Source organism: Momordica charantia (genome assembly GCF_013281855.1).
Source record: "Momordica charantia cultivar OHB3-1 chromosome 4 unlocalized genomic scaffold, Mcharantia_2.0 BLBB01000004.1, whole genome shotgun sequence".
Lineage (NCBI taxonomy): Eukaryota > Viridiplantae > Streptophyta > Magnoliopsida > Cucurbitales > Cucurbitaceae > Momordica > Momordica charantia.
In genome coordinates, this window is record NW_028275162.1 from 27,053,561 (window position 1) to 27,067,342 (window position 13,782).

The following is a 13,782-nucleotide window of genomic DNA, read 5'->3' on the forward strand; positions in this document are numbered from 1 at the left end:
AAAAATCATGAATATTTTGAAAGTACAAGAAGAAAATAATATTTAATGTTATGCTTTTCATGCGAAAACATTATCAAATGTTTGAAGGTAAACCTTGAAATTAGGGTTAGGCAATAAAATAGAAACCACCCCATACTAGTTTTTTGCAAGGTCAAATGGGAAAAATCATGACTTTCTCCCAGGATCAGGTTTAATTAATTTTATAACTAGTTCCTTCAAAAAAAAAATTTATAACTAGCTACTAGCGTGATATATATATATATTTTTAATAAACATTATTTTTTACAAAATTAGTCCAATGATGAAAAATAAGAGAGAAAAAGAGATTTATAAAATAAAAAAATAGAGATAAATAAAGAGCCATTTATTTTTCGGAAGATAGATGTCCTGCATCTATAAATGCCTAGAATTTTAGATGCCAGAATTTTGTCGGATTTATTTTGTATTAAATTTATAAAAGATTTCAAAAATGCATTTATATAATTTATAATTGCATTTAATATAATGATTTATTTAAATTAGTTTAATATTTTTTATATGTTATTTTGTAGAGAAAACTGATTTATATTAACTAAATATAAATTTCTAATGACAATCGTATAATTTATGCTATCTTGAGTGAAATTAATTTATCAGGTATATTGGTCGTAAAAAGATATTGTTTTAAAATATTAATAATGTAATTCCATCCAAATATTAAAAATAAATGAAGATATTATATAATTTAATTACAATTTATTTTACATGTTAATCTAACATACAAATATACTTAATAACATAAAATTATTTATTAGATGATGAGTACATTAATTTATTTTAATTATAAATTTGAAAATAAAAAATAAAGTTTTTTTTTAGAAAAATTAAAAAATTAACTAGAGAAAGAAAATATATTGAGAAAAAAATGAAGAAAAAAAATGTAAAAAGTAGGTGCCCTGCCTCCCATATCGACAAATCTGAGCCACACCAAAAACACCTCATATATTTTGATAGTCTGTTATTTTTCTCTTCAAATTTCAAAGAATGGAAATTTTAGAACAATGGATCCAAATCTATTAAATTTTATTGCATGGGTAAATTCACGATAATAATCATGGACTTCATTCTTAAATAATGATATGTTGAACCATGACATGATCTTCTTCTATACAAAAATTGAAAAAAAAAAAAGAAAGAAAAAAAAGAGAGAAAGAGATCACTCGTGAACTGATCTCACCTCTCTTTATTTGATCAAAATTTGTCCAAAAAAAAAAAACCATAAAGAATAAAGAATAAAGAATGGGTAATTAGAAAAAGAATGAGAAAAAGAAAAAAGAAAACAAAATTGTGATCTACTTCTACCTAGGTAGCCTTTACATACAAATTTGTTTGTGGTCTTGTTTTGGTCTTCTATTTGACATGACTTGTTAGACTGAAGCAAGCTGCCGCGTTCTTGAGCTCAATTCTTGAAACATATTCAGCAGATGATTCTGACACATCTTTGAATGTTGATTCTGCACTGCAATTAATCAAACCCAAAAATATTTCCATCAATTCAATGTTTTCAATGTTGTAGCCAACTTTTTAGGAGGAGAACTATAATTTTTTCGTAATTGTTTTTAAATAAACTTTCTGTTTTTTTTTTCTTGGATTAAAAGTTAGATAAGTACTATTTTTGAAAATTTGTTTATTTGTTTGGTATAAGTGTGTGTTTGTATCATGGTATTAAAAAACTATTCATACCAAATATTATTAACATACAGAATGCTTATATGTTAATTTAAATAATGTTTTGTTAATTTATTACTTTTGTAATCTTTTTAAGAATATCCATCTACATCAATATTTTATTGATATAAAGAGTTGTCTTATTTGGATCTATATGACATAATTTTAATTTAGACGAGTAGTAATTGACACATATGAGTGAGTTTGAATCTCTTGTTGGTTTAAATAAAAAAAAATGTGCTCTTTAACTTAAAAAAGAATGTTTCGGAAAAGAAAACCAGAAAAAGTTATTTTGAAAAGCAGTTAATCAAACACATCCCTACCTTTCTAGAACTTTCTGGAAACCTAGACACTTGAAATTCTTTAAAATGTGGGTTCTAACACATCCTTGCCTTTCCAGAACTTTCTAGAAGTTCAGCTAATACTTAAAAAAAACAAATCTTTTAGTACTTTTCAAAAGATCACGTCATAATAGATTTGATGGTAAAAAAAAATGAACTAAAAACAAAATTATTATCTTAAAAACATTTTAAAGGATAAAGAAAGAAAAACATTAATTGTTGGTTCTCGTAATTACCTAGAGTCGCATCCTTCTTTGGATTCAATATAGGACTGTCGATCATCGGCAATGGTATCAAATGGAATTTCATCATAATCATGAGAAATTTCCATTTCTTGTTGCAAAGGGTAACCTTGAACTGTGGGTATCAAATTAGATTGCATTAGCATGGATTCAACATTACTAATGTTTATTCCATAATTATCGTTGTAATGTTGTTGAATCCTCAACTCCTTCAACATCAATCCATTATTATCATCCTCATAAATCCCACCATTGTTCCCATTTCCAAAAAAATCACTCCCATCCCCCGTCATTTGATTTACCATCAATCCTCCGTTGTATTGTGGCTGTTGTTGTGTGTAAATTGGATAACTCGCGTCCACGATCCCTTCGAGAGGACCGCCACCGACGACGTTGTTATTCATTTGATTTTGAAACTGCTCCTTCACCATGGCTAACCTAGTTTTAACTTGCCGGAGCTCATCGGCAGCCTGTTGTACTTGGTAATGGAGGTGCCAGATGACGCCGCAGCAACCGTGAACCGGAAACCTAGCGCGCATGTTCGACTCGTAGATAATGGAAGTCATCGTCTCATCCTTCTGAGAAGGGTGGACTTGTCGGAGTATCTTCATAATATTGCATACGCCGAAGAGGCGGTGGGCGTTCTGGAACATCTTGGGTTGATCAGCCGGGAAATAGGGCGCCAAGGCGCAGTCTTTGGAGCAGCGGCGACGTTGGTATTTGCAAGCAGCGCAGGCCTGGCTGGTGCCGCCTTTAATGGTCATAATGAGGAGGAGAAATGAATGGTTTAGAGATGAAATGAGGAGCTAAAATGGGTAATTTTGAAGTGAACATTGAGTGGGAGAGGGGCGTGTGGTGGTGGTGGCGCCAATGTGATTGGAAAATAATTTTAGAGATGGAATGGACAGATATTGCATTTAATAATGAGACTAAGTAAAAGGAGTTTGAATGAGTTTTTTCCGATAAAGAAGGGTGGGTGAATCTAGATCTGATATGTGGCTTTTAACTTCCTTTTTAATCGGTTTGGATTTGTTTGATTGAACTGTCAATTTTGATTTTGACCCAACTGAAAATTTTCTCTCTTCTTGCCTTCTACTGTGGAGAGACACTTGCACTGAATTTTTTCCTTACTGTGTTTCTGTTTTCTTAAACTTTGTTTAATTAAGATATACGTGTGCTCCACTTTTGATGTTGGATTCCGAATTTAGGATGTTCAAATTTAGCAAACCTTAGGATTACTTAAACAATTAACTTGATTAAATTATTATTTCACAAGTATAAAACGGTAAATTTTTGTAGATAGCTTTATATTTCACAAAAATGTTTCTTTTAATCATATAGAAGTAATCAATATATTGTACACAATATCTCATTTTCCTTTTCTATTCCTATAATAACTCTATTAGGTCACTACAATATATAGTTTGTATGGCAAATAAGCTTCATTATATTTAAAAGAAAAATGGAAAAGAAAATTATCATCAAAAGTACTCTATCATATATCTTCAAAGATATTAAAGCTACGAAAATAAACAAATCTACGCGGTTTGACGATTCCATAGAAAGATTATGTTTCAATCTTGATCATAAAAAAGGATCAACTATTTCTAGGATAATATATATCCTCAAGTCAAAAAGTATTAGGGTGAGAAACTCTTATAATACACGAGGTTGCTTGAACCATTAGTTACGTGTTGTCGATTAGGTGTCTTAACCTAATAGTTGAGCTATGATTTGAATTAATATGTTTTAAATCTATGATCCTCAAAAGTTAAAAGTGCTAGGTTGGTTTTAATGAATATGTTTTAGATATATGATCTTCAAAAGTTAAAAGTGCTAAGTTGAGAAGTTCTTGTAATACACGAGATTAAGCATATATTATATCACATTTAAAATGAGTTTTAATTTGTGTGTGTTTTTTAGTACGATAGGGGAGTGAAACTTAAAATTTACAAATTTATTAGTGAGGGATAGGAGCCTTAATTTAACCAATTGAACTATATAACTTTAATGGGCATTTATATGATATTAGTTTTAAGACTTTGGGTTATTGGCCCGTGAGAGAATTTTTGTATGATTTTTATTTAAGAAATAAAATAAAAATGAGTTATAAATAAAAATGAGTTATCAAATGCCAACATGATGATAGTTCATTGCTAATTATCACATATTACAAAATACTTTTATTTATCTAAAACATGGTATCATAGTATCTTGGTGGGACATTAAGCAAAAATTATTCATTCTGGCTGCTCCATGATTAAACATTTTACTTCAAAATCTATTTACCCTAATAATATCGTTTGATACAAATTCAAAATACTAGATTGCTCCCTAATTAAACACTTTGCTTCAGAATCTATTTGTCCCTATTAATCTTTGGATACAAATTCAAAAAACTTTATATCTCATATGAAATCATCAGCCACATATTCCAGTATCCTTAAATAATTTTTCCCTATTTTGCTGGGATTCTTTTTATCCTAGAAAAATCTAATTTTTAATTATTTTAAATAAAAAATTTAATAAAATACTAGAAATATACTAAAATGTCTCCTTTAAAACTTCATAAACCAAATATAAACCCAATTACAAAATTTGATACCTCAAATTTTATTTTACTCTGTTTTAATTTTACCATTTTTATTATTTATAAATTTTAGATATTACATTTTAAATATAATTTAATTAAAAATTTTAAATAATTTAATCTCGTTTTAATGGGAAGGTTTATAATTGATATCCATGCAAATGTTGAGATCTCTAATCATATAAAAAAATTAGGGTTTGTGTTTCTTATTTTCTTATCACGCTCTCTCATCTCTCTCCCCTCCCAGCCTCTCTGTCTCTTGCTCTCCCGACTCAAACAGTTTCTGTAGGACTTCCATGATGGAAATCCCTGTAATCGGCCAGCATTGTAGCGGTAATTTGGTTCAATTGTTCAGATGATATGTCTGAGAGCATTTGTCAAAATCACTTCACTTTTCATTAATAATGGAGATTGAGATTTCAGATTTGTTGGTGCTCTCCGAATAGGGAAGAAGGGGAGGAGGACGAGAGGGAGAATAAAATTGAAATTTTTGTATTAACAGGTATTTGAACTTCAATAAACTTCTTCGTTTTCAATTTTGTGGTATATATTAAATATAAAATTGAAAGATGATCACTTCCTTTCCGTTTAGAAGGAAATTATATGTCCATTTATTGCACAAATGGTCTATATCTTTTGTGTGCACCCTTCTAAATGTTGGCAAAATTTATGAAAATAATTTAATTTTTCATCCCAGCTCACTTTTATGCGATTTTTTTTATCAAAATTTTTCTTCCCTCCAGATGTGTTACACAATCTTCATTTGTCACACAAAGTATTCATTGTTTTTGCTAAATAAGAATATGTTATTAAAATATATAAGTTACCGCAACTAACATTAAGTGATACAATTATATGTTTATAAGTTTGGGTCTCAAGGGTGGCTTGGGATCCTCAAAAAAATATTGAGTTCCAAACAATGGCCGTAGGTATGGGGACAAATTTTACTCCCCACCTTTTCAAAACTTACTTTTTCTGAAATGTCAAAACAAATAAAAGGATTATTATACCCTTCTCATTTTCTTTCTCTATCTCTTTCTCTTGTTTTTCTGGTTTTTTTCCTCTTTTTTTGGATTTTTTTCTCTTATCCTATGGGGATTGAGATACCACTCAAATCTACCATGATTTTTTTTTATTTAGATTTATTGAAATTAAAATAGAATACATTAATATGGAAGAATGTTAGTAGGACAGGACGACTTGAACATAGTTGGGGTGTGGATATTTGAATAATTATAAATTCAAAATATCTCCCTCCTCCCCCTCTACCTTCGTCTCTTGCTCTCCCGACTCGAAACAGGTTCTGTATGACTTCGCATTCGTAGCAGTAATTTGGTTCAATTTCTCCGATGGTGTCGCCACCGGCAAGATCTACTCCACAGATTTGGGATTTCGAGCTCACTAGGGTTCATGGATTTGTTCGGATCCAACGGAGAAGGGGAGAAGAGTGGAATGTAACTCAACAAAAAATAAAAGTTCTCACTTCCCACAAATGAACACCTTTCAAAACTTATTTTTATTACTTAATAAATGCTTTTCTGAAACATCAGGGCAAATAAAAGGATTATTATACCCGTACTCATTCTTTTCCTATCTCAATCTTGTTTTTCGGTTTTCTTTCTTTTTTTCACCTATTCTATTTTTTTATTTCGATTTTCGTCGGCTTTATTTGAATATACCACTCTAATATTGAATGATTTTTTATTTGGGTGTGTTGAAATTAAAATGTTTATAAATGTACTGTTTAGAACCATTTTAGATTAACCTACTTTCAAACTAGCATAGTTCAACCTTATACTTTTTCAATCAAAATATTAGAGTTTGAATCGTATCTTAAATGTGTCAATACATGAATATATTAGTAAGTCATTAATATCGACGACTTCTACACTTGATTGCCAAAAGCCCTCGCATGGCGATCCAAATTCCACCAAACTAAGACTTTTGGCATTTCGTCAGGACGATGAACATCATTGTTGTAATCGAAAGTGTGGACTTTCGACAATGAAAGTGATGTTCGTCGTCGAAAGTGTGGACTTTCAGAAACGAACATCACTTTCGTCGCCGAAAGGTACCTTTGGCAACAAACTTGCTTTGAGTCGGGACTCGTTGCCAAAACTTTAAATTCTAATCAGCCTCCATCACATTCGCAGTGGTAATTTGGTTCAATTGCTCGAATGAGTTGTTGCTGGCAAGATCTCGATTACCAATTTATGAGGTTGGGATAGGGACAGATTTGACAAGCTGAAATCAATTCTTAACATAGATAGCGAATGGAACGAGATTATGGGAGATTGGGATTTCGAGGTTGCTAGGGTTCACGAATATGGCCAGATTTGACGGGAAGAAGGTTTTAATTCCTATCTCTAGTTGGTCACTTTATTTTGGGGCAACTTGAGATATGGCAAAAAAAAAAAAATGTTAGAAAAATAAGCAAAATAGCAACAAGGTTGGATTTTTCAAATATAGCATTTTTTTATTTTTTTTGCAAAAAAACGGAGACCCATGTTCAAAATTACAAGTATACCCTATAGGCTCGAACCAACCGATTACTTCTGATATACTGATTGACTTCTGATATACTATTGATTTACTTATGATATAACTATGATTGACAGATATACTCTTGATATATATGTAATATATGTTTGATATACATATGATATGAAATTGATTTACTTCTGATATAACTATGATATCTACTACTATAGGTGATATAGAACTTATTGGCTTATGATATACTATTGATATACTTCTTATATAAATATCATATCTACCAATTATTTCGAACATATTACTTCTAATATATTTTCTGATATGCTACTAATATATGGAATAAATTTTTTTTTCAGATAAAAGCAATGGTACAAACATGAAAAATGAAATAAAAAAACATCGTTGAAAATGTTGATGTCGTTTGTCCCAAAAGACAACATAAACCAACGCCAAAAGTGTTGTCTATGGAAAAATGGAAAGCTTTAAAGAAATTATCTCCGAAGACACGACAATCACCAAGAACGAAGATTGATGTCCCAAGCTTTTACCTAGAGAATATAGAATGAAACTTACGCTTTTCTAGACTGTTGGAATTTATGCTTCTGGAACTCATGCTTCTTCTTTTATAGAATTTTAAGAATGACATTGTTAGTCTACTTTTGGTTTATGCTACTGGTTCGTTTTGATGTTTAAACTTTTAAGTTTTTGGTTGAAGGACTTTGCTGCTGATTTGATGTTGATGTTGATGTTGATACCCAAGAATGATATTTAAACCTTTTAAGAATGACATTGTTGGTGATTTTGCTTTGATCTTAAAACTTTAAATAAAACTTAATTGTACTACTGATATATGTACGATGTATACTTGATATATCACTGATATATTATTGATAGACAGAAAAACCCTAAGTTTCTATTTACCTCTAGTTTCTAATTGATTGCTCATTCATCTTCTTCCCTTCGATTTCTCATTCACAGTAAGTTTGAAAATCACCATTGACGTTCACATTTACGTTCCTTTCAAGTTTTCTTTCCCATTTTCAGTAAGTATAAATTTTTTTTCTCATTTTCCATGCATGTCAATACCTACTGATTTCTAATTGATAAAAAAAAATACAAGACAGAGGATTAAAGCAGGTAAAATAGTGATTTACTATTATAGAACAGATTGATTTCTGATATACTATAGATATACTCCTGATATGTATGTGATATATGTTTGATATATAATAACGAAAAGAAATTGGGAAAATTTATATGCAATAGGTAATTTGAGAATACTGAAAATTTTAAAATCAAGATTCTAAAAAAAAATGTTATATCTAAAAATATCAAAAAGGCATGTTATTTTGTCCGGATGTTAAGCTAGTGTCAGCTAATTTCTCCATCTTGAGGGTTTTCTCAAAATTGAACCAACTATATATTGCTATATATTTAAAACAAAATAAACAAATTTAACAAAGGTTTTAACACGGTTGTCGATCATAAGGTGATCTTTTCAATCTCTAATCTCGTTTAATTTTTTTGTCACTATCATTTGTTTCCTTGACTTTCTTATAGAAGAAACAAATTATAGTAACTTTATTCTTTTATAGGTGTTGAGTGGAAATTCTTTGATTTCACTAAGTTAGAGGATCACTTCTTTTTAAAATAACGATCCCAAATAACACAATCATAAAAATATCTATAGCTAGGTTGTCTTTTTAGCAGGCTTGGTATAAATTTAGGCACGAACACGGTTAGAAAAAAAAACATCCAACTAATACTATCTCAATTACCAGAGAAAATATTTGTTAACGAATTCCTCGTCGAGTTCTAGTTTAAATTAATGCATAACTAATACAATTGGAACTCACAACTTGGAATAGATAAACTAATCTAAAATTTCTAAACTAGAAAAAGAAATTATTATCGAATTTACATGGGTTCACTCAATATCAACTATTATTATGGATAATATTTCCAATTTACCATCGTTAACCGCCGGTTTTAGCTAAAATAGTGAATGCGTTCTGATACTATAAGCGAAATTCATTACAGTTGGATTTTGCTTAATCTTGATTTTGGCAGTAGTGTTATCCAATTATATCTAAACCATACATTTTGGCTCTTTCCAATCATTTTAGCCGCACTCTGTCTCGGCGGAGAGAGTTGTCCAAATATTAAGCTAGATTTTCCGCACTAATTTCTCCATCTCTAGTCCAACTGCTGTATATTCACAAAATGAATTTAGCGAAAGCTTTAACCTCCTCTGTTGCAGTCCAAAAGGTGATTCTTTCATCACCCATTGCTAATCTCTTGGCCCTCTTTATCAAAATTTTCGTTGGATTTCTCAGAAGCCTAAGAAATTAGAATGACTTCGTTTGTGTTTTGTGATGGGTAGCTAAATGAAGAGCTATTGGTGGTCGTAGGAGGTGGAGCAGCAGGTGTTTATGGCGCCATTAGGGCTAAAACCCTGGCCCCCAATCTCAATGTCATGGTTATAGAGAAAGGAAAACCTCTTTCCAAGGTTCTGAATTATCACCGAATTTCGACTTCTTTTTTTTTCCCCCTAGTCTGAGAAGCATTTCGTTTCTCTTTCTTTGCTAATGGGTAGGTCAAAATTTCTGGAGGAGGTCGGTGCAATGTGACGAATGGACATTCAACCGACTCAAAGGTGAGGGATTTTTCGTCAGGTTTTTTCTTACTTATCTATTGATAATTAAGAACAGAGAATGCATATAATCTGTTTGATCATTATGTTCTTTTAGAGTTTGGCAGAGCATTACCCTAGAGGCCATAAAGAATTTAGGGGCTCCTTCTTCAATGTTCACGGTCCAATGGATACAATGTCCTGGTTTTCCAATCACGGAGTTGAACTGAAGGTGTCTTTTTTTCTTCTCTCTTTCTAAGCTATTGATCTCTTGCTTCCTTCTTTGACATATATGTGAATAATTTGTTTTAATTGTGAATAGATTGAGGATGATGGAAGGGTTTTTCCTGTCAGCAACTGTTCTGCTTCCATAGTTGATTGTTTGATGTATGAAGCAACACGTGTTGGAGGTTTGTTAATTTACTGTCTACTGTTGAATTTTTTTCTTTTTAATCTACTGTTCTGTTCTCAGCATTCAATATGTCGTAGATTGACTAGTTTCACGCATCCTTTATTTGAAATCTCTAGTGCAGCACAATAGTTCATGAAAATATTTTTATGCTGAGTTCTGAACTCTTTTACCAGTTTCCTTGCAGACTGGAAAAGTTGTTACAAGTGCATCGACTAGTAGTGGTGGGAAGTTCGTCTTGAAGATTCAAAAGATCGTTGTTGAACATGTTGAAGCAAACTATTTATTGATTGCTAGTGGAAGTAGTCGGCAGGTTGCAACTGATGTCTGGTTTTTGTGCTTGGATGTGTTAGGATGGGATTGATCCCTAAAACTTTGTTAGTTTTGTCAAGGGCTTTAGTCTTGCTGCTCAGCTTGGACATTCTCTTATAGACCCAGTGCCTAGCCTATTTACTTTCAAGATTGAAGATCCCCAGTTGGCAGAGTTGTCAGGGGTAAGCTCCAATCTCTTTCCAGATCGGTTTCTTTTTGTACCACTTAGTTTCAACCGCAAGAAAATAATTTGTTATACGATTTTTTTGTGCATGTTTTCTCATGTCTTCGCCTGCTAGAGCCAAAATGCCTTTAAAATGTGCTATACGGAGTGCAACTAGTGGCATCAAACATCCCTATCTCGTGTTTTAGTTTTTCACATGCTTTTTCACCCTTAGCATTTTTAGCTGGACACTGGTAATTGCAACTTTAGTTAATCATTTAATTTTCATGTTCACAACCGCACTATAAGGCTTGACGTTGTATTTTGGGATACCAATTACTAATCCAACTTTCATTTGCAAATATCTGCTCCTTGCCTTTAACAATGCTCAATATTTCATCATGAAAGAAGGATGTAATAGTCTCTACTTTTGGTATAACTTATATTGTTTGCTTGTGCTTTTTTTCAACTTATAATTAGAATGGGATTATTTGATTACCCTTGATCATCAACATCATAAATCAAGAACTTTTGAGATCATCTTGCAATAAGAACTATATGATAGCTGGCATTCTGTTCTTTATTTTTGAAGCAATAGTATAGTACTAGAACAGTAGTAACACCATCTTCTGTTCTTATCTAATTATATGTCATTGTTCAGGTCTCGTTCCCTAAGGTCAGGGCAAAACTCGAGTTAGAAAACATGCAGAGGCATCTTCCACAGTATACGCAGGCAAGTTCTTCTCTACGCAGTGGATTAAATGCACAAAATGCAGTGACATCCCAACTTTTTTTTTTTCATGTTTAGGTTGGGCCTATGCTTGTCACACATTGGGGACTGAGTGGACCGGTAATTCTTCGGTTATCTGCTTGGGGAGCCCGTGACCTATTCGCTTCAAATTATAAAGGTTTCTTAAATTCCTTATTTGAAGATTAAAATATTAAATTTTCTCTGCTAATAATATTTGAGTGTAGGCCTGCTCATTGTGGATTTTACACCTGATTTGCATTTAGAAGATGTCAAGTCAATCCTTAGCCGGCACAAATCTCAGTTTATGGTATTCCTGGATCATATACCATTCATGCAAGTTCCTAGATTATTCCATTCCAGTAATATCTAATTCTTGGTTTTTCATCCATACATCATTTCTTTAATGGTATCTCATAACTTCTCATTTAAATAACTCTGCTTCCTCTCATTTATTGTATAGTTTATAACAATTATTTGATAACTCCCCTGTGCTTTCAACACATTTGCAGAAGCAAAAAGTACACAGTTCATGTCCTTCAGATTTTGGCCTTGTGAAAAGATTCTGGAAATATTTGTTGGATCGAGAGGTTTCGTCGCAATTTCCCATTATAAGATCATAATAGTAACGGTATAGTTTTGTAGTATTTCCCCTTGCCAATTAGATATTTCTTCTCTCATGGCCAGGAAATACATGATGAGATCTTGTGGGCTTCAGTCTCAAACAAATCATTAGCTTCCGTTTCTTCTCTGTTGAAGAAGTGCATATTTAAAGTCTTGGGAAAGGTACATATGTTGTGTTAGCATTTCCATTTGAATGCCATAGCCTTTTTTTTTCAGATTTTATAAGCTTTCTCTTCCATGAAGGGTCAATTTAAAGATGAATTCGTCACTGCCGGAGGCGTTCCGCTGTCGGAGGTTTCCTCTCTATCTCACTCTCTCAAAAAGAGAATAAGAAAAGAAAACACCTACAAACTTGCAACTGTTTTACTCTTTTTTCTCTCTGTCCTGTCTAGATCTCACTGAAAACAATGGAGAGCAAAATTCATTCTCGCCTATTCTTCGCGGGAGAGGTAATTAATATAACTACTTTTGGTTATCAATACATAAGAAAACACAGCAGAGACTTCCTTGAGATTCTATTCTGTTGCATTGTAGGTGCTAAATGTCGATGGTGTAACTGGTGGTTTCAACTTTCAGGTTAAATTTAGTGTCGTGTTTAACAACGGCCTCTACTCATTGATCTATAATATATGTCTTAACCAATTGAGTTGTATTTAGGTTGATAAATGTATATATGATTTATTTATGAGAAAAAATTATGGAGCTCCACCTTTTTTTCCTTTTGCAGAATGCTTGGTCCGGTGGGTATATAGCTGGAACTAGCATTGGCAAACTTGCAAATGGTGGTCTTCTAGGGAGGGGTGATGTAGGCAATGTGGCATAAGCATTTTTTTTTCACCAGTTTTAATGAATTTTTTTTAAAAATATATTAATTTTGTCTTCAATATTAAATTTAATTGTTAAGCATTATGAGTTAGACAAACTCTACAAAATTCAGAGAGAATAGAATTCAAACTATGGTATTGGTGGGTAGTTATCTAAGATTTAATATCCTATGAATTTTTTAGGCAACTATTAAATTATTGCATAAAAATAGATATGTTTAATAATATTATTGTTCAGTATTTAATTATGATTTTTCGATATATGCTTTTCTTTTTCAATATAGATTCAGAAAATATATATCTTAGTTAGTTAAATGAAGATATATATTTTACTTGAAAAGTCTAAATATTTAGACAGAAATAAAAAAAATCTCCTAAAAAGTCAAGTACTCGTGTCTTATGAAAATAAATTAAAAAAGAAAAACTTTTCAAGACATAAATAGGAGGCTAAGTTATTTTAGTATTTAATTATGATTTTTCGATATTTCAACACAGGTTTGGTTTGAAATTTTGCATGCCCACCTAGGACACGGGAAGTTGAAGTTTTCCATTAGTCGTGGCTATAGTAAACATTTGTTTTTTTTAATTAATATTATTTTAAAAAATAATGACATTAGGTTAGAGATTATTTTTAAAAATAGGGTAGTAAAATTGCAATCAAAATAAAATGTGCAACTACTATCTTACTATTTTA

General features: G+C 31.5%; 2 protein-coding genes across 4 annotated transcripts; one reads left to right on the forward strand and one right to left on the reverse strand.

Annotated features, from left to right (window-relative positions):
- Nucleotides 1-1,314: 1,314 nt before the first annotated feature.
- Nucleotides 1,315-3,151, reverse strand: LOC111006629 (LOB domain-containing protein 4). The gene is made up of 2 exons (XM_022278656.2): nucleotides 2,285-3,151; nucleotides 1,315-1,498 (listed from the first exon to the last, which is right to left on the reverse strand). Exons 1-2 carry the CDS (start codon nucleotides 3,052-3,054, stop codon nucleotides 1,390-1,392), a joined length of 879 nt encoding a protein of 292 aa, XP_022134348.1. The 5' UTR covers nucleotides 3,055-3,151; the 3' UTR covers nucleotides 1,315-1,389.
- Nucleotides 3,152-9,463: 6,312 nt separating this feature from the next.
- On the forward strand, nucleotides 9,464-13,333 carry LOC111006025 (FAD/NAD(P)-binding oxidoreductase family protein). 3 transcript variants are annotated; one of them, XR_015790078.1, is made up of 16 exons: nucleotides 9,464-9,644; nucleotides 9,760-9,885; nucleotides 9,973-10,032; nucleotides 10,127-10,240; nucleotides 10,331-10,418; nucleotides 10,594-10,730; nucleotides 10,810-10,911; nucleotides 11,554-11,625; nucleotides 11,701-11,800; nucleotides 11,868-11,950; nucleotides 12,153-12,230; nucleotides 12,328-12,426; nucleotides 12,521-12,558; nucleotides 12,657-12,713; nucleotides 12,799-12,840; nucleotides 12,992-13,130. XR_015790078.1 is itself a non-coding variant. In XM_022277760.2 (16 exons), exons 1-16 carry the CDS (start codon nucleotides 9,600-9,602, stop codon nucleotides 13,085-13,087), a joined length of 1,350 nt encoding a protein of 449 aa, XP_022133452.1. In that variant the 5' UTR covers nucleotides 9,469-9,599; the 3' UTR covers nucleotides 13,088-13,333. The 3 variants fall into 3 exon arrangements, 2 of the variants coding, with proteins under 2 accessions (XP_022133452.1, XP_087978448.1); XM_022277760.2 differs by having other exon boundaries at nucleotides 9,469-9,644; nucleotides 12,508-12,558; nucleotides 12,992-13,333; XM_088122322.1 differs by having other exon boundaries at nucleotides 9,504-9,644; nucleotides 9,788-9,885; nucleotides 12,508-12,558; nucleotides 12,992-13,333.
- The last annotated feature ends 449 nt before the right edge of the window (nucleotides 13,334-13,782 follow it).